At 34.4% G+C, this 17,523-nt stretch overlaps 3 protein-coding genes and 1 long non-coding RNA gene across 5 annotated transcripts; 3 read left to right on the top strand and 1 right to left on the bottom strand.

Moving 5' to 3' along the window:
* The first annotated feature begins 507 nt into the window (after nucleotides 1–507).
* LOC108197520 (large ribosomal subunit protein uL18c) lies at nucleotides 508–3,158 on the top strand. Its single transcript, XM_017365166.2, has 3 exons — nucleotides 508–739; nucleotides 2,090–2,251; nucleotides 2,820–3,158. The coding sequence occupies exons 1-3, from the start codon at nucleotides 545–547 to the stop codon at nucleotides 2,967–2,969; spliced, it is 507 nt and encodes a 168-aa protein (XP_017220655.1). The 5' UTR covers nucleotides 508–544; the 3' UTR covers nucleotides 2,970–3,158.
* A 2,219-nt stretch (nucleotides 3,159–5,377) lies between these two features.
* Nucleotides 5,378–8,171, top strand: LOC108199132 (protein NRT1/ PTR FAMILY 4.6). Its single transcript, XM_017366875.2, has 6 exons — nucleotides 5,378–5,498; nucleotides 5,641–5,731; nucleotides 5,829–6,046; nucleotides 6,164–6,586; nucleotides 6,730–6,857; nucleotides 6,972–8,171. Exons 1-6 carry the CDS (start codon nucleotides 5,496–5,498, stop codon nucleotides 7,876–7,878), a joined length of 1,770 nt encoding a protein of 589 aa, XP_017222364.2. The 5' UTR covers nucleotides 5,378–5,495; the 3' UTR covers nucleotides 7,879–8,171.
* Nucleotides 8,172–8,696: 525 nt separating this feature from the next.
* On the top strand, nucleotides 8,697–11,629 carry LOC108198502 (protein NRT1/ PTR FAMILY 4.5). Of its 2 annotated transcripts, none has more exons than XM_064082640.1 (6): nucleotides 8,697–8,771; nucleotides 8,943–9,033; nucleotides 9,161–9,378; nucleotides 9,484–9,906; nucleotides 10,007–10,131; nucleotides 10,251–11,627. In XM_064082640.1, exons 1-6 carry the CDS (start codon nucleotides 8,769–8,771, stop codon nucleotides 11,155–11,157), a joined length of 1,767 nt encoding a protein of 588 aa, XP_063938710.1. In that variant the 5' UTR covers nucleotides 8,697–8,768; the 3' UTR covers nucleotides 11,158–11,627. The 2 variants fall into 2 exon arrangements, with proteins under 2 accessions (XP_063938710.1, XP_063938711.1); XM_064082641.1 differs by having other exon boundaries at nucleotides 8,743–8,771; nucleotides 8,943–9,003; nucleotides 10,251–11,629.
* A 3,610-nt stretch (nucleotides 11,630–15,239) lies between these two features.
* On the bottom strand, nucleotides 15,240–16,290 carry LOC108198698 (uncharacterized). Its single transcript, XR_010286094.1, has 2 exons — nucleotides 16,018–16,290; nucleotides 15,240–15,701 (listed from the first exon to the last, which is right to left on the bottom strand). It is a non-coding gene; the product is annotated as an uncharacterized LOC108198698 (long non-coding RNA).
* Nucleotides 16,291–17,523: the final 1,233 nt, after the last annotated feature.

Below are 17,523 nucleotides of genomic sequence, written 5' to 3'. Positions count from 1 at the left end.
TGCTCCGACTTTTAAAGTTTCATGATTTTGTTAAAAAATCTCGATTAATTCTTAAAAGGATATTTTACCAATCTATTGATTATATTTTGAATTATCTAGGAAATTATTTTATTTTTTTGATAAATTTTAAATGGGTAGGTTAGCCAATTAATTCTGATGTGTTTTTTTAACCAATGATGTATATATTATTAAATATTATTAGTTGAGATCTTTACAAGGAAAGCTTTTACGATTTAAAAAAGGACCAGATATCTTTTTTGAAGAAAAAAGGACCAGATATCTAGTATTTTTAAACATAACTGAGATTTGATGTAAATATTATTTGTAAAGTTCCCGATTATAAAGATGATACATTAATATTTGAAAAAAATTGGATACTCTAGTATTTTACAATTTCTAATCTCCGCGCTTATTTATAATAAAAAAAACTTCCCCATTTTCAATTCTCTCAAATAAAAACAACCCTGAAATTTGGGTGTGAAATTTTCCAAATATATACGAATTACATACACACACCTTATCTACAACACTGGACTCTGTAAAGATGGCTTCAGCTTCTTCCTTATCATTTCTCCCCGGCGCTTCTCTGTCCTACTCTCAACACCCCCCATTTCTCCGGCCAAAGCTTCCATCTTTGCCATCAGCTCCGAAGCCACACTATCAGTCACTAGTTGTTGAGGCCAAGGCAAGAACCAGGCAAGACAATCGTGTTGCTCGTCACGTTCGTATCCGCAAGAAGGTCCCTCTTTTCTCCATTTCACTTACTTTTATCTGTATGTATCTACATTTTGTGCCTACCCATTTGCTTGTTCTTGGTTTTGTGCCTACCCATTTACTTTTTCTTGATTTTGTGCTGACCCATTTGATGATTCTTGATTTTGTGCTTACCCATTTGCTTTTTCTTGATTTTGTACTTGCTGGTTTGTTTATTCTTGATTCTGTGCCTGCCCATTTGCTTATTCTTGATTTTGGAATAATGTGGTTTGGTATGAACTTGGTTTGATTTGATTTATGTTGGTGGCTCAGCTGCTGCATTCTTTTGTCAATTGGTTAGTGAATTGTTGTGTTTTGGTATGTTTGAAGTAGTATCTTGTGATTTTTGCAACCTGGGGAGGTTAGAAAATTATAGTGAAGAAGGTATGAGATGAAATGATGAAGTATAAAAGGGAAGAGTGAACAAAAAAAAAAGTTATCTATTTACTTCTTAAATATAACAAATTTCATTCTAATGCACCCCCCCCCCCCCCCCCCCCCCCCCCCAAAAAAAAAAAAAAAAAATCGTTCTCTTAATCAAGCACAAGTGTGTTTGGATACAGGTGTGCAGTCAAGAATTAGAAATATTGGAGTCATATTTTATCAATGTCTAGGTGGTAAAGTTTTAATGTTTGGCTTTGTGTATGTGTTACTAAACTCTTATTTTGACTTCCCTTCAATTTCTTAAGTTCTTCTCTGTTTTTTTTTTCTTTGCTTAATTGCAAGGCAATGAAAATATCTTGTGTACTGCTAGGTATTTTTCTTCTGGCACTTATATGTGATAATAGTACTTTGATTTGTGAAGCAAAGTAAGCTGACCAATTTTGTATCCAGCGTTCATTTTCTGATTCTCATTAGGTTAGCAATCCGTTTACTTCACCTGCTGATCAAGCATTGTGGATATCAATTTCTAATGCATTAGATATTTGTGTCAACTTAGAACTAGAGAATAGTGACCAGAGAGTGTCCTCGAATTGCCACCTGAGTCTTCGTCATAACTCATCGCCATATTTAAAAAAAAAATCAAACCATCAATTGTTTTGTCGAATTTTAGTCTCTATTCATTAGACCAATTTATAATGGTAAAAATGCTCAATCCCAGTGCACAATGCTCCACGTCAGGAGGTCTACCAACTCCACAATATATGGTTAATTTGTTTACTGGGATTCTACGAGGACTAAAGCATAAGTCACAATTCAGTTCCTACTTGAATTGCATAATGCAGTATTTGTAATGTTTTAGTTATATATGATGAACTCTATTATGAAAAGGGTTCTGCTTAATGATAACAAGACACCTATTGTGCTATAAAGTCACTATATACTGTTCTTGTAGGTTGAAGGGACCACGGAAAGACCAAGATTGAGTGTCTTCCGCTCCAACAAGCATTTATATGTGCAAGTGATCGACGACACAAAGATGCATACTCTTGCGTCAGCTTCAACAATGCAGAAACCTATCTCAGAGGAGTTTGACTTCAGCGCTGGTCCCACTATTGTAAGTTGACATGCTAGTTAATTAACTTGATAGTATATATATGGAAAAAGACTAATGAACTCTAGAACATCTTGACTTCAACATAAAAAAGTTATCTAATTATGAGACCGATATTTGTCACTTCAGCTGACCTGAGATGTTGCATTGCAACAACTGTACTCATATCGTGTACGTAGTATTAAATCTTCAACATCTAGTACATTCAGTTTTCCATAATTTATCCGCAACCTGTTTTTGTAGTCAGATATAGATTGTTATATATGTCTACCTGGTAAAACATACGGTGTATTATTTTTGTATCTAAACAAGATTCTATATGGATTTCTACATGTGAGGTTATTAAAATTAATCATTTAGATCCTTTCAGTCCAAAACCACTTATTAGCTAATTTGCTTTCAACAAATTTGCAATGACTACCAACAGGATTTTAAGCACCATACATATTCATCAAGAAAATGGCATTGACATGTTCCAGTTGTTTTATAAGAATTGCGCCATTCCTATTATGACCTCAATGATGGAAAGCGCCAACTGAGTCATTGCAATTATATTTAATTTTTTGGTCAGGATGTAGCAAAGAAAGTAGGTGAAGTGATAGCAAAGTCCTGCATTGACAAAGGTATCACCAAAGTGGCCTTTGATCGAGGTGGATACCCTTACCATGGACGCATTGAAGCCCTTGCTAATGCTGCTAGGGAGCACGGCCTTCAATTTTAGAACTTGAGTGGTTAATTTAATTTTTCTGTGGATTTTTCCTTTTTTCCCTTTTATGAAAAAAATTGTATGTAGAAAGAAGCATGGAAGGATGAAGGGTCCCCTCATCAGCTAATTGTAACAATGGAGAGTGCTTTTGTCCACTGTAAACTGGTTGTTCAAATTAGAGGAAAAAACTTTGTTTTAGCTGCAGCATGTGTTATATTATTGATGTGTTGATATTTTGGTTTTGGTCTAAAAGTTCAGCACTCACACTGTCACGCCTTCACTGAGCCTTATGTTGTGTTTGGTTGGGGAGAGTGGAATGGAATGATTGGTTGGGGAGAGTGGAATGGAATGAGTAAAAATACTTGAAACTAACATCGATAGGAAGAAAGTTTTGGAATTTTTTTTCGGAAGTGCAAAATTGCTATGATGAGATTTGAGAAGAAATTGAGGATGGAAGAGTATGGAGCATTCCATCTCAAATTAAAGGTGTGATATCTATTACATGATATAAGGAATGGAACGGAGGAAGGAATAAAATTTCATAAAAATTGTCCATAGGATAGTTCATCTTTCATTACATTCCTTCTGGAATTATTAACCCCAACCAAACACAAGTAAAAATAATAAGTACCCCATGATTTTTGTGAATATAATGAATCCAATTAAAAAAATTGGATTCATTTCCTTCATTGTCGTTTAGGTTATTAAATATATCAGTAAATTTGATTTTTAATTTTAGGATCATTCTATGTCATAACGTGGAGCTGGAGTATAACGGACTATAATTAGCAAAATTTCATCTTCATAACGAAAGATATTAAACAAAATTTCATAATTTTCATAATCCACATATTTTATTAAAATAATATTTATGGATCTAGTTTTTATTCCACAGCTAATGTGGAGTATAATTAACAAAGGGAAGCAAAATTTCATTCCATATAATTTCTCATAATCTCATAATTTATTGATGTTTGTTTGGTTTTATACAAGGAAAAAAGAAATAATTATTGCTTAAATTTACCGTGCACCAAAATTTTAAAACATCATTCCAGATATTTTAATTTCAATTTGTAATAAACAAAAAGGATCAAACACTTCAAGCTCTCCCTCTTGTGCTTTTGTCCATTACATAAGTTGTTTGACTTTTTACACGTATTTTTAGAAGGTATTTTCAAAATTTTCTTTTACAAAATAAAAATATTTATGTTATGTTTTAATTCTAGAAAAAAATTACAAAAATATCAATATTTACTATGTGGTCAAAACATCTAAAATTTGTTATGTTTTAATTCTAAAAAAAATTACAAAAATATCAATATTTATTATATGGTCAAAACATCTAAAATTACTTGTAACGTCTGTTGTAATGACCGAGGGAGTACTATAAAATCAGCTTCACCATCTGGTCAAGATCTTACACTGTAGCTGCAGAATGAGACACAGTACTAAAACTTTTATTAAAAACAAACAAATTGAAGCCATCTGTTAGTTTGTTACGTTGTTATTATATTTAGTGCAACAATGTCGCCAAATTGTACCCAGAAAACAGAGGTACTTAAAGTAAAACACATATTACAAAGCAAATGCTCTACATTATGTAACTTCTCTTGTCTTCTGCATGAGAGGCCTCTCTTTCGGTTAATTATAATTGACTGAATTCATAATATAATCCGGTTAAAAATGCAGTCTGCTACAGCAAAAAATGGTCGAAATCGTCGAAAAAGTCACATAAGAAACATAACTTCTGTTGTTAACACTGGAATTTTGCTCATGCTGCAGTACCAGATTCTTTATCTAAGCTTTTCATGACCATATGAAAGAGTCCTAAAGCATGTTTGCCTGGCTTATGCCCGAGCTTTAAGTTATTTTCGGCTTTAAGCTGAAAATTCTTTGTTTGTGTGATAAGTCAGAAGTTGACGTAAAGTTAGAAATAAGACAGAAACAGATTTAAAGACACAAGTCAGTAGGATGTACTATTTTGATTAACTTATTTACATTTTTTATGATTTTTTTAATAAAAATCAATTTCAACAGTAAGATAAATAATCTATCAATTTTTTTTAATTATTAGTTCAATAACTCATAAATCATCTATAATATAAAATTACCCAAATATACAATTTAAGCTGAACACTAATTACAAATCATCCTAAGCCTACCCAAACGAGCTCCTAGTGTCTTACTGATGCAGAGCTTAAGCACCAGAGGGTCTCTACTGATCTGAATATTTCTGCTTAAACACTTAAACACCTCGACCAAGTGGATTTTATTAAGAATTAATCTTGTTTTCACCTGCATTGTTGCTTAGTTCAGCTTTTAGATGCTTGAATTTTTGTCAGCCTACATCGCGGTGTTTTTAATTTGTTCTGTTTAATTTCAGCTACTATAGGGCTTTTAAATTCCTTAACTAAACAAAGTATTAACTCACCCTGCACCCTTGATGCCTATATATAGATTAAACTAGAAAACCTCAGTTGTTCAGTTCATCACATACATCTCTGACTCACTTACTTCGAGCTTGTCAGCACTTTCTCAGCTATGGTAATGCTATTATTTTTACTTGGTCATCTTACTACATTTACAACATTTATAACTCATTCGCCATATTTAAGCGTACCTGGAATTTTCATTGATGATTATGGAATGTTTAGCGTTTTAAGTACTATTATTTGAATATGCACAGGCGCCAAGTAATGAAGGTCTTGAGGATCTGTCTAACCAGACCATGCATAATCCTAGACAAGGAGGTTACAAGCCCACTATTTTCATCTTTGGTAAGTACAATAAACCCTATAATAAATGAGCATTGCTTTAGCTGTTACTAATTGAACTAAGCATGGGTTAATAAAATTCATTTTCGTGCAATTGCAGTGCTAATGTTGCTTGACAGCATAGGCTTTGTTGCAAATATGGTGAGCCTGGTTCTATACTTTTTAACGGTCATACATTTTGACCTGTCAGGCTCTGCAAACACCACCACCAACTTCCTGGGAACTGCATTTTTGCTGACACTTGTCGGAGGCCTTATCTCTGACAGTTACATAAATCGCCTCAACACTTGCCTCCTGTTTGGTGCAATCGAGCTAGTGGTAAGTGTTAACTAATGCTCAACAAATCACTATTTAGTATTTTCTACTTCTGTCCTTCCTGAAAAGCTTGTCACTATATATTAAGGTTTAATGGTAAATTTTTCATGATCATTGCAGGGATATTTGTTAGTGATATTTCAGTCACATTATGCTGAATTGCAACCTGAAGCCTGTGGGGAGTATAGCTGTGTGAAGGGTACTAAAGCTCTACTATTTTACGCCTCAATATATCTGTTGGCGCTGGGGGGAGGGGGGATTCGCGGGTCAGTGCCTTCTCTTGGAGCAGATCAGTTTGATGAGAATGATCCGAAGGAGAGCAAGCACATATCCAGTTTCTTTAACTGGTTCCTCTTTTTTGTATCTGGTGGAGCTTGTATTGGAGTTACAGTTGTAGTGTGGGTAAGCACGAATAAAGGATGGGATAAGAGCTTCATTATCTCTATTGTCTGTTCATTCGTCGGTCTAGTTTTTGTTGCATTGGGAAAGCCATTTTATCGCGTCAGGGTCCCTGGAGAAAGTGCCATTTTGAATGTTCTACAGGTACTTATTATGCCATTCATTCAAGGAGTTGGCATAAAATATTGCCATGATGTTGTAGATCTTGAATTCATAATTTTACACTTATTTTAGAATGAATTATAATAAAATTTTAAGTACTCAGTCAATATTATAAAATTCTGCAGGTCCTAGTGGTTGCTGCAAAGAACCGAAAACTACAGCTGCCACAAAATGCTAGAGAGTTGTATGAGCCGCGCAATAGCCCTGAGCATGCTTCCCAAGGATCTCGCATTAGTCACAGTAAACAGTTTAGGTAGTATATCTGACTATCTTGTCACAGAAATGTTGTCTTTTTGTTTGACAGTAAACTGGACTATTTCATGTTGTTTGGAGAAATATTAAATTGCGTTTTAAAATAAACTGACAGGATCCTAGACAAAGCTGCTGTTCTTGCTGAAGGCACCAAGCCTGATAAATGGAAAGTATGCACAGTGACTCAAGTTGAAGAAGTGAAGATCCTCACAAGAATGATGCCTATTCTTCTAAGCACCACACTCATGAACACATGTTTAGCTCAGTTACAAACTTTTTCCGTCCAGCAGGGCACCCTAATGGACACAAAGGTTGGCAGTTTTGATGTCCCGCCTGCCTCGATTCCTATCATTCCTCTATTGTTCATGTGCATTCTCGTCCCAATCTACGAAGTTTTCTTTGTCCCCTTGTTCAGAAAACTGACAGGTCATCCAAATGGCATTAGCCATCTCCAAAGGGTTGGCGTTGGGCTAGTTCTCTCAGCCATTTCTATGGGAATAGCCGGACTTGTAGAAGTGAAACGAAGGAATGAGTTTGTGAACCATAACAAGCGCATTAGTCTCTTCTGGCTCTCATACCAGTACGGGGTATTTGGAATAGCAGATATGTTTACTTTTGTTGGCCTAATGGAATTCTTCTATAGTGAGGCTCCAAAAGGCATGAAATCACTCTCCACTTCTTTCTCATGGCTTTCCCTCTCAATAGGATATTACTTGAGCACAGTCTTCGTGGAAATTATTAATTCAGTGACTGGCAAGTATACTTCAAGCAAGAGAGGATGGCTAGAAGGGCTTGACATGAACAAGAACCATGTTGAACTTTTTTACTATTTTTTGGCAATTCTCAGCATTTTGAACTTGGGAAATTATGTATATTGGGCCAGCTGGTACAAGTACAAGAAAGATGTTCCGATTGAGCCTATTGACCAGCACGTTCTGACAGGAACTCCTAGTAACATACCGTCCCCTATAGGATGGACTCCAGTGACCTTTCCAACTAAACAAGGGGAAGGAACTGATTAAGTAAATTTTCATGATCAGGTTCAGGGTTATGTACCATTCTATCATGGTGGACTTATGCATGAACAAGATCATTAGTACTTCTAGGAGTTAAAGTAGGGTAAGGTCGCCATACATCTCACCCGCTCCAGACCACACTTAAGAGTGGCATAGACTTGACACATAAGTTTTCTAGTATAGTTTGATAGCAGCACATATCAGTGTCTACTTGGCACTAGGTAAGTGCAGGCATAAGCTAGGCAGTCAGTCCATATCGCTACAAGAGAAACATAAAGTTTGGTTCTGTTCTTGTCTTCTCTATGTGTAAAGTATATTTTGTTATACATTATCCTTTGGGAATTAATCACTTTAGACACTATTGCCTGCAAGTCATTTTGGCTGTAGTATGAATAACAATAATAACAAAATTTCCTCCAGAACAATAAGTACAAATTAAAAAAGAGCAAAAATATAAGTGGGAACTTTTATGTGCACCGAGTCTGCACAGAACAGTTTTTATAAACCAAACAATACCAGTATGTCTCACTCGAAAGTAGGGCGTGTACAAGACACTTTGAGATGTAGCAGATCACTAGTTGAAGTATATCAAATTTTCTAGCCCCTCCTCAAGGCTATACGCACTGATCAGCAACTAAGTGGGCAAAACGAAAGATATCATAAACCAGTTTTAAAAGGTTAGAGTATTCCCTACTTTTGGTGAATCTTCTTTTTGAAGAAATGTTAAATGTTCTTAGTGTTGTCCTAGTGTTTATATCACAAAAATGACAGTATAACAATTTACTTTAATGTGCACTTCTACATAAACTAGTATGTACCTATAAGAAGCTCTTCTTCATTGTTATTACATATTTCCATCTTTATCTCAGTTCAAGCTCATTAAAAGTTTTTTAACTATGGTAATCTTATCAGTTTCATTCAGTCATCTTACTACAATGTAGTAAATAAATTTTATTAAGTCATATTTAAGCGTTCTTGGACTCAACTACTCAAGTATATGAAGTTGTTCAGGCAACTTGAACATAGGATTATGCATGCTTAACAATTAATTATGTTTTGAATATGTACAGGCACCAAATATTGAAGGTGTGGAGGAACCATCTTATCGGACCTTGCATAATCCTAGACAAGGTGGTTATAAGCCCACATTTTTCGTCTTTGGTATATACTAAGATCCTGTACTTCATTTTCATTATAATTTTGGCATGGAAGAAGCATTGTTTTAGCTGTTTCGTGAACTAAGCATGGCCTTAGTAGCTTAGCTAATTCATTTTCCTGCATATTGCAGTGCTAGTGTTGCTGGAAAACATAGGCTTTGTTGCAAATATGGTAAGCCTGGTTCTATATTTTCTACGTGTCATGCATTTTGATCTGTCCGGCTCTGCAAACACCACCACCAACTTCCTGGGCACTGCGTTTTTGTTGACACTTGTTGGAGGCCTTGTCTCTGACAGTTACATGAATCGCCTCAACACTTGCCTCCTATTTGGCGGAATTGAGATGCTGGTATTTGATGCTCAGTATATTATTATTTTCTACTTATGCTCTTTGTGCAAAGAATGTCACTTTGTATTCAGTTTCAATCGTGCATTTGTTTATGAATTATTGCAGGGATATCTTTTAATCATAATTCAGTCGCATTATGCTGAATTACAACCTGGAGCATGTGAGGAGTATAGATGTGTAAAGGGTACGAAGGCCTTCTTGTTTTACGCCTCTATTTATTTGTTGGCGCTGGGGGGAGGTGGAATTAGAGGGTCATTGCCTTCTCTAGGGGCAGATCAGTTTGATGAGAATGACCCGAAGGAAAGCAAGCACATAGCCAGTTTCTTTAATTGGTTCTTGTTTTCTGTATCTGGTGGAGCACTTATTGGAGTTACAGTTGTAGTGTGGGTAAGCACAAATAAAGGATGGGATAAGAGCTTCATTATCTCCACTGTTTGTACATTCATTGGTCTAGTTTTTGTTGCATTGGGAAAGCCATTTTATCGCGTTAGGGTGCCTGGAGAAAGTGCCTTTCTGAATATTTCACAGGTAGTTTTTATGTTATCTATTCAAGGACTTGAGGCATGAACTGATGCTTTTCAGACATATTATAAATTTTTGCTTCATTAAAAATTATGAAACTCTGCAGGTCCTAGTAGTTGCTATGAAGAACTGGAAATTGAAGCTGCCACAGAATTCTCAAGAGCTCTATGAGCTGCACAGTAGCCCCGAGCATGAACTTGGAGAACGCATTCCTCACTGCAAGCAATTTAGGTAGTATACCTGATTAGCTAGGGATACAAAGTGATATGAACTGGACTATTTTATCCTGTTTGCCGATAAATTGAAACTGCGGTGAATTAACAGACAAAACTGACTGTTATTTGGATCAGGTTACTAGATAAAGCTGCTATACTTGCTGAAGGCACCAAGCCTGATAAATGGAAAGTATGCACAGTGACTCAAGTTGAAGAAGTAAAGATCCTCACAAGAATGATGCCTATTCTTCTAAGCACCACACTCATGAACACATGTTTAGCTCAGTTACAAACTTTTTCCATCCAGCAGGGCACCCTAATGGACACAAAAGTTGGCAGTTTTGATATTCCAGCAGCCTCTATTCCTGTTATTCCTCTATTGTTCATGTGCTTTCTCGTACCAATATATGAAGTTTTCCTTGTCCCCGTGTTCAGAAAACTGACCGGTCATCCAAATGGCATTAGCCATCTCCAAAGGGTTGGTGTTGGGCTAGTTTTCTCAGCCATTTCTATGGGGGTAGCCGGACTTGTGGAAGTGAAACGAAGGAATGAATTTGTGAATCATAACAAGCGCATTAGTCTCTTCTGGCTCTCATACCAGTACGGGGTATTTGGAATAGCAGACATATTTACTTTTGTTGGGCTAATGGAATTCTTCTATAGTGAGGCTCCAAAAGGCATGAAATCACTCTCCACTTCTTTCTCATGGCTTTCCCTCTCAATAGGATATTACTTGAGCACAGTCTTCGTAGAAATTATTAATCTGGTGACTGGCAAGTGCACTTCAAGCAAAAGGGGATGGCTAGAAGGGCTTGATATGAACAAAAACCATGTTGAACTTCTTTACTGGTTCCTGGCAATTCTCAGTATTGTGAACTTAGGAAATTATGTATATTGGGCTAACTGGTACACGTACAAGAGAGATATTCCAGTCGAGCCTATTAACCAGCCGGTGCTGACAGAAACTCCTAGTGACAGTCCATCTCCTCTAGGATGGGGTCAATTGATATTTGCCACTAAACAAGGTGAAAGGACTGATTAAGTAAATTTTCATAATCAGGTAGCGCATTTTACTACTTCTAGGAGTTAAAGTAGCATAAGGTCGGTGTACATCTCACCCTCTCCAGACCGTACTACTTGTCAAGTGTCTGGGAATGAAGGCTAAAAGTGCCATTTTTCATAGATAATCAGCAGACTTCCAAATAAGAAATATCAATACAAATTTAGCATCAAACGATCAAAAAAGGACAATGAGAAGCATGCATAAATCATATTTAGACGAAGAAATGTGCACTAGAATCTTCTGAGTTGTCAATGTATAGCTCTTTACCAGACAAATTAAACGAGACAGTATCAAGTATCCGCCAATGAAATAATGCCAATCTTGGTCCAGAACTGCTATTCTCTCATTTTTCACACTTTTCCATCGTTCTTGCTGGATTTATTTTGTGCTCGATTTATTCGTGTCTGCTCATATATTGGACTGCATTTCTGTCTGTTGCACAAGCTACTAGTACCTGACCAGTCTGTTAATGAAACTATGCAGAATTAAGTATGAGTTCATCATCTAATGAACACAATGTAATTCCTATTTCTCTACTAAGTTAGGTCATTTCTAATTCTGTTATTAGTAAACCAAATTACATCAGCTATATCTCACTCGGAAGTAAGGTCTAGAACGGTATTCTCAGTTAAGTAATGTTATTTATGTTATTAATAACCAAATACATCAACTATGTCTCATTCGGAAAAAGGCCGGTCAAGCTACAAATACAAACTTTTTATCCAGAAAGCAGAGTTGCAGACACTTGGTGAAAGCTGAAAACTTTCTGAAATATCAGTAGACTGAATATTTGAATGTCGAAATTTATAGTAAGCCAAATGCTCTTGAACTTGGTCCTTAACAATTAACATATACTCCCTCCGTCCCTCTCATTTCTTTATAGTTGCTATTTTGGGATGTCCTTCTCATTTCTTTCCGTTACTATAAATTTTATAGTACCCACTATCTTCCCCTACTATCTCATATTTAACAATAAAAACTACTATTACACCCACTACTTTTCTCCACTATCTCAAATCTATTATTAAATATTGATAGGTCCCACCACTTTACCCACTTTTCATTTAACTTTACTCATTTTTCATCCATTGTCTTGGACTCCGTGCCCCCTCCAATGTAAACAATTGAGGGGGACGAAGGGAGTAGTCTTTTGCCATTTACAAGAACCTAACATGATTATTTTTTTTTCCCAAATAAATTGCCATTTATCAATTAGATGATAATATATGAGTAGCATCTCTAAAATCAATATATCAATATACTTCAATGCAATTTTTTCCATGTGTATAGACTACAAATGATCTAGAACATCTCCTACCCTATAAAACTTTTAGCTAAAAATGTGTGTTTTATGTCAATAATAAAACTTATAATTAATATGTATAAATTCATCACTCAAACATTACAAAATCCACGTCTAAAATTATAGTCAATATTGATTTGTCACATCAATATTTAATTAAGGGTGCTGATATATACACACTCTAAATTTATTTGTGCACACATGCTGTCTGTATTATACCAAATTATCCTTGTCTTCTATCATTTCAACCAAATATTTTATCAATCAAATATTTTATCAATTTGAAAAGATATTTAGTGCAATGTAGATGAAAAGATGTGCATAAATAAATTTAGATTGTGCATATATCAACACTTTTAATTTATATATTTATATTAATAATAATCAGTCTTTTTTTTTTTTTGAAAATGAGAATAAATCTCAACGAGAATCAGCAATTCACCGTGATAATTCTTTCATTCAAGAAAATTTATTATCTAACCGTCGGACATGCAAGATGACCGGGGAAATTTAGACAATAAAACTTTAATGTCCGAAAAGAAAACCGGTCTTCTTCCAAGAATCCTGAAAATAAAACATGAGAAACAAGAAAAATATAAGTCGATATATTTAACAGATTACATCAAAATATTCCCACAATCATGATAACTCATGATTGAGACAATTAAGCTCTTAATTAAGGCATAATAATAAAATATTAATATCCTTAATTAAGACACAATTAACGCCCTTAAATAAGGCCCAATTAACGCCCTCAATAAAGAGGCACAATTTACGCACTCAATAATTTAGGCAAAATTTACGCCCTCAATAAAGAGGCACAATTAACCGGGCACAATTACCACCCTCAATTAAGGCACAATTAGCGCGCTTTCCTTTCTGAAACCGGATCCGATCCTGAAATCACCGTCACCGCCACCATCGGCTACCACCGCTGTGCTATCGGTCAAGTTACCTCGTCGTATGTGAAGCGAACGAAGCGTCTCGCATGTAACACGAAAAATCGCCAAAACACAAAAAACCAAACAAAACACAAGGATTAAACAAGCAAACAAATACCCACAAACAAACATGATTAAAGTCAACATCTTTCACAATTCCACTCAAAATCATGAGAAAAAGAAAGAATATTGTAAATAATTGTAATAGAAGAGCATACCAGTTGGGCCATGAGGAACCCCATAGGATTTGAAAGTCGGAGCAGCATTATGTGTTTGTGTTCGGATTTGAAACCCGTAGCAGCACACTTCTAATTTTCTCCACATTATCAGTTTTAGATGTATGTATGTCGTGATGTAGATGCAGAGTAGATTTGGAAAAGGGGTTGGGTTGAAAACTTTAGTGGTAATCTTATTCCACATCATTCGAATCAAATCAACAAAAACGTGTGTATGCGTGTGTTATTAAAGTTTAATTGGCAGTGAAATATGTGAATTAATAAAGGTTTGAGCAGAGATTACAAACACAAGCATTAGAATTCAACAATTTACACACAGAAAGTGTTGTATAATAATAATCAGTCTTAGCAACAAGAAAAACAACAGTTTACTCCAACAGGATCTGTATACATCATAAATACAAAGAATTTGGTTGTGATGGCATCACAGAATTTGAAATTTTGTCCTGGCATATGATTTCCCCCAATTATTGAGCAGATGAAAGGTGAAAGATTAATGGGGCAGTTTCAAAAGGTAAAAATATCTTAATAAAATATCTTCTACTTGTGGTCAATATTGTCTATCATAAAGATGGTGCAGCAGTAACTCTGTCTTTTAACTGTTGAGAACTAGTCGGTGCTCAGTAATCACAATTCACAGCTACTTGATGAGATTCTTGGGTTCCTTTGATTAAAGGATCCCAACTTATATTCCGGAATTGTTCGGTTAATAAATGAATCGAAACCGAACTTTTTTGTCTCGAACTTATTTACTGGAATTCGGTTAATTCTCAAATGAAAACTTTAAATCATTATAAAAAAATTAATACGTTATTCTCTAAATTATAGGTTATTTATAAATTTCATTCTTAACAAGAAATCCGATTTTTTAATATTTAAATTTTTGCTTTAATCTCTTTGTCAAATTGGACCAACGGTCATTAGTCAATCATGACGTGGAAATAGACCCTTTGTCAAATTGGAATAATGGTCATTAATCAATAATGACATGAAAATTGAAAAAAAAATAATAATTAAAAACATAAAAAATTAAAATTTTACGGATTGAAACTAAAATTTGATATGTTAATCTATGAGTGATTTCAAAAACACAAGTGTTAGATTTTTTTAATTTCTAGTTTATTAAAATATAGAAATATGTATTTTAATCTCAAGAATGCAACAAATTTCTTTGTATAAAAATACTAATTTGTATATGTTAGTGAACTCGAAATTGGAAATTTTTATCGCTGGTGTTTTTGAAATCACTCGTAAATTAACATATTAAAATTTTATTCCAATCCGTGAAGTTATGATGTTTCATGTTTTTGATTTTTTTTTCAATTTTCACATTAGTATTGACTAACGGTGTTACTCAAATTTTGACATAATGACTTGAATCAAATATTTATGAAAATTTAGATATTAAAAAAAATGGAATTTTAATTCATGAACCTAGATTATAAATGTCCTCAAGGATGAATGAATTAATTTCTCCGAGTATGATTTGTGCAGAAAGTACTGAACTATGAAAATTCAGGCCAAACCAAACCTAATATTTTAAATTGAGGCCGATAAAGATTTCTCAGAGAAACATCAACGGGAAAACAAAAACTGTTTGCATATACCATTGAACATAAAAATCTCACATGATATATGCAAACCACAGGGATTCATTCATTCAAGAGATGATGACAAGAACAAGAACCTTAAAATTTACAAACCAAAATCATCATCTCTCCTTCACCATCTAAACAAATATATATTTCTCCAGCTCCCTCTTGTTTGATTACTCTAATCCTCTTTGAATGTTCTAATCAAACATCAAGTAGCCCAAAGATTTATAGCTAACTAGCTCCCTAACTAAGCCTAACAACAACAGAGGCAGAGGTTCTTGATTCCATTAGCAAACTCATCCACCTCCCATGAAATTTCAAGATGAAACATCGCAGACTCTTTGGTTTGACTTGTCCAAAATGGACCACATCACTTGAACATCTTCATAAGCACATGCCATCACTTCTCCTTCTAGTTGAAGATCCCTCATCCTCTTATCTTCATGCCCTGCAATTTTACTCACACATTAAAAAAACCAAACATAATCGAATCTAACCAAACATATTCGATATATCAGTAATGACAGCTAATCTTATTTTTGGAGAAAGGTACGTAAAACTCTATTTTTCTAAAAAAAAATTATTTTTTGTCAAATAATAAATATAAAATACTTCTTTTACATTTATATTCAAAAATTATGAAAAATGTAATTTTTTAAAAATAAAAACCTTTTTCCTAAAAAAAGGGTTGTCAAAGAGACACGTTAACGTGTCCGACAGGATAAGATATACGCAGACGAGCCGACAAGACGAGAAATATGTACCTTGGTGGTGGAGGGGTGACTTGGTACTTGACCTAGTGGAAGTTCCACCAGGAACAAAGAAAGTCCGGGCTTTTCTGAATGGAGTTGTGATGGTTTTCACCCAAGAAGTGTTTGCAGAGGAAGAAGATGAAGAAGTTGCCATTTTTTCTTTAAAAAAACAAAGAAAATTGTGTGAATGAATGAGTATGAGTAATGTGTAGGCTAGGTTTTATTTATGTGTGTATGATATTGATTGCATTCGAGGGCTTGTCCTTCTCAAATCACTGACCCAAAATATGTTACATGTATGGCCTTATATAACACACACGAAATTATTAAAATAAGTGGAGATGGAAGAACGAGGTGTCATGGGTGTGGGACCCGCGGGGAAATAAGCAAGATCCGTAAGATGAGCTTTCTTTTCGACTTTTCACTCGTCACCACACCACTATAATTTATTTATTATTGATGATTATATACTCCCTCCGTCCCTCTGGGATGTATACATTTGGAATGTATACGAAAACTAAGAAAAGTGTATAAAGTAATGTAAAATAATAAAAAAGAGAAAGAAAAGTAGGTAAAATGCTGGAACCAATGCATATTTAATTGATAGATTTGAAAAAGTAGATGGAAGTAGTGGGTGGGTGGGATTTATATATAATAAAAGTTTACTATTTTGTAAAAGTTTTGAAATGTATAGAATTGAATGGGACATCCCGAAAAGGAAAATGTATAGAATCAAATGACGGAGAGATTATTTTTTTTGAAACCAAGGACGGAGAGAGTATTGATTAAATTATTTATTTCGAGAAATTTTTGTTTGAATGGCTACTTTAGATGATTTGATAAAGCAGATGGGTGGGTAATGGAGAGAAGAAAGATGTTTGAAGTGAAGTTTCGTTCTTTCTTCATTTCTTTGTATGTTTGCAAACCACACACCTACTGCTGTCTCCCCGTTGCACATGTTACACGTGCTACATCTCTCTTTCTGCTCGCTTTCCGGTTTCCATAATATCGTGGAAATCGGAATCAGAACTAATTGATCTGTTAATTTAAAATTTATCTAGAATTTAATATTTATTTTTTTAATAAATTTGAAGTTTTTAAGTCAAATTAGAGTGTAACTGATAAATTAATTTAATAATTTTTAGAAATTAATTAGAAACACGGCTTGTAAGTTATAATTAATATCCCAAATTACATCATATATTACAAATACTTTAGTTCACTATGCATGAAAATCATTAAAATTCTAAATATGAAAGTTGATCCAAAAATATAAAAAAATAAACTATTAAGTTAAATCGTGAGTACATATTAAATTTCTTATTTAATATCAACTGACTCGTTTGGGATGGAAGAAAGAAATAATCACAGTTGCGTCATCTTAGGGTCTTTTTGGGAGTGCTGTTGTAGAAATCAGATAACTGTTTGGTAATTTTTTTGATATTTACTTATATTGAGTTGTAATATAAAAAAATAATTTTTTTGATGAGGTTTAATAGTGAAATTTGTAACAGTTTC

This window comes from Daucus carota, chromosome 8 (assembly GCF_001625215.2).
Source record: "Daucus carota subsp. sativus chromosome 8, DH1 v3.0, whole genome shotgun sequence".
Lineage (NCBI taxonomy): Eukaryota > Viridiplantae > Streptophyta > Magnoliopsida > Apiales > Apiaceae > Daucus > Daucus carota.
This window is presented reverse-complemented; position numbering and strand designations above follow the sequence as displayed.

Excerpts from the sequence above, each read along its gene's own strand:
- LOC108198502 (XM_064082640.1), top strand. Across the intron at positions 9,379-9,483 it reads TTGGCGGAATTGAGATGCTG|GGATATCTTTTAATCATAAT; the intron begins GTATTTGATGCT and ends GAATTATTGCAG. Across the intron at positions 10,132-10,250 it reads CCTCACTGCAAGCAATTTAG|GTTACTAGATAAAGCTGCTA; the intron begins GTAGTATACCTG and ends TATTTGGATCAG.
- LOC108199132 (XM_017366875.2), top strand. Across the intron at positions 5,732-5,828 it reads GCCCACTATTTTCATCTTTG|TGCTAATGTTGCTTGACAGC; the intron begins GTAAGTACAATA and ends GTGCAATTGCAG. Across the intron at positions 6,047-6,163 it reads TTGGTGCAATCGAGCTAGTG|GGATATTTGTTAGTGATATT; the intron begins GTAAGTGTTAAC and ends TGATCATTGCAG.
- LOC108197520 (XM_017365166.2), top strand. The coding sequence starts at position 545 with ATGGCTTCAGCTTCTTCCTTATCATTTCTCCCCGGCGCTTCTCTGTCC. Across the intron at positions 740-2,089 it reads ACGTTCGTATCCGCAAGAAG|GTTGAAGGGACCACGGAAAG; the intron begins GTCCCTCTTTTC and ends CTGTTCTTGTAG. Across the intron at positions 2,252-2,819 it reads TCAGCGCTGGTCCCACTATT|GATGTAGCAAAGAAAGTAGG; the intron begins GTAAGTTGACAT and ends TTTTTTGGTCAG.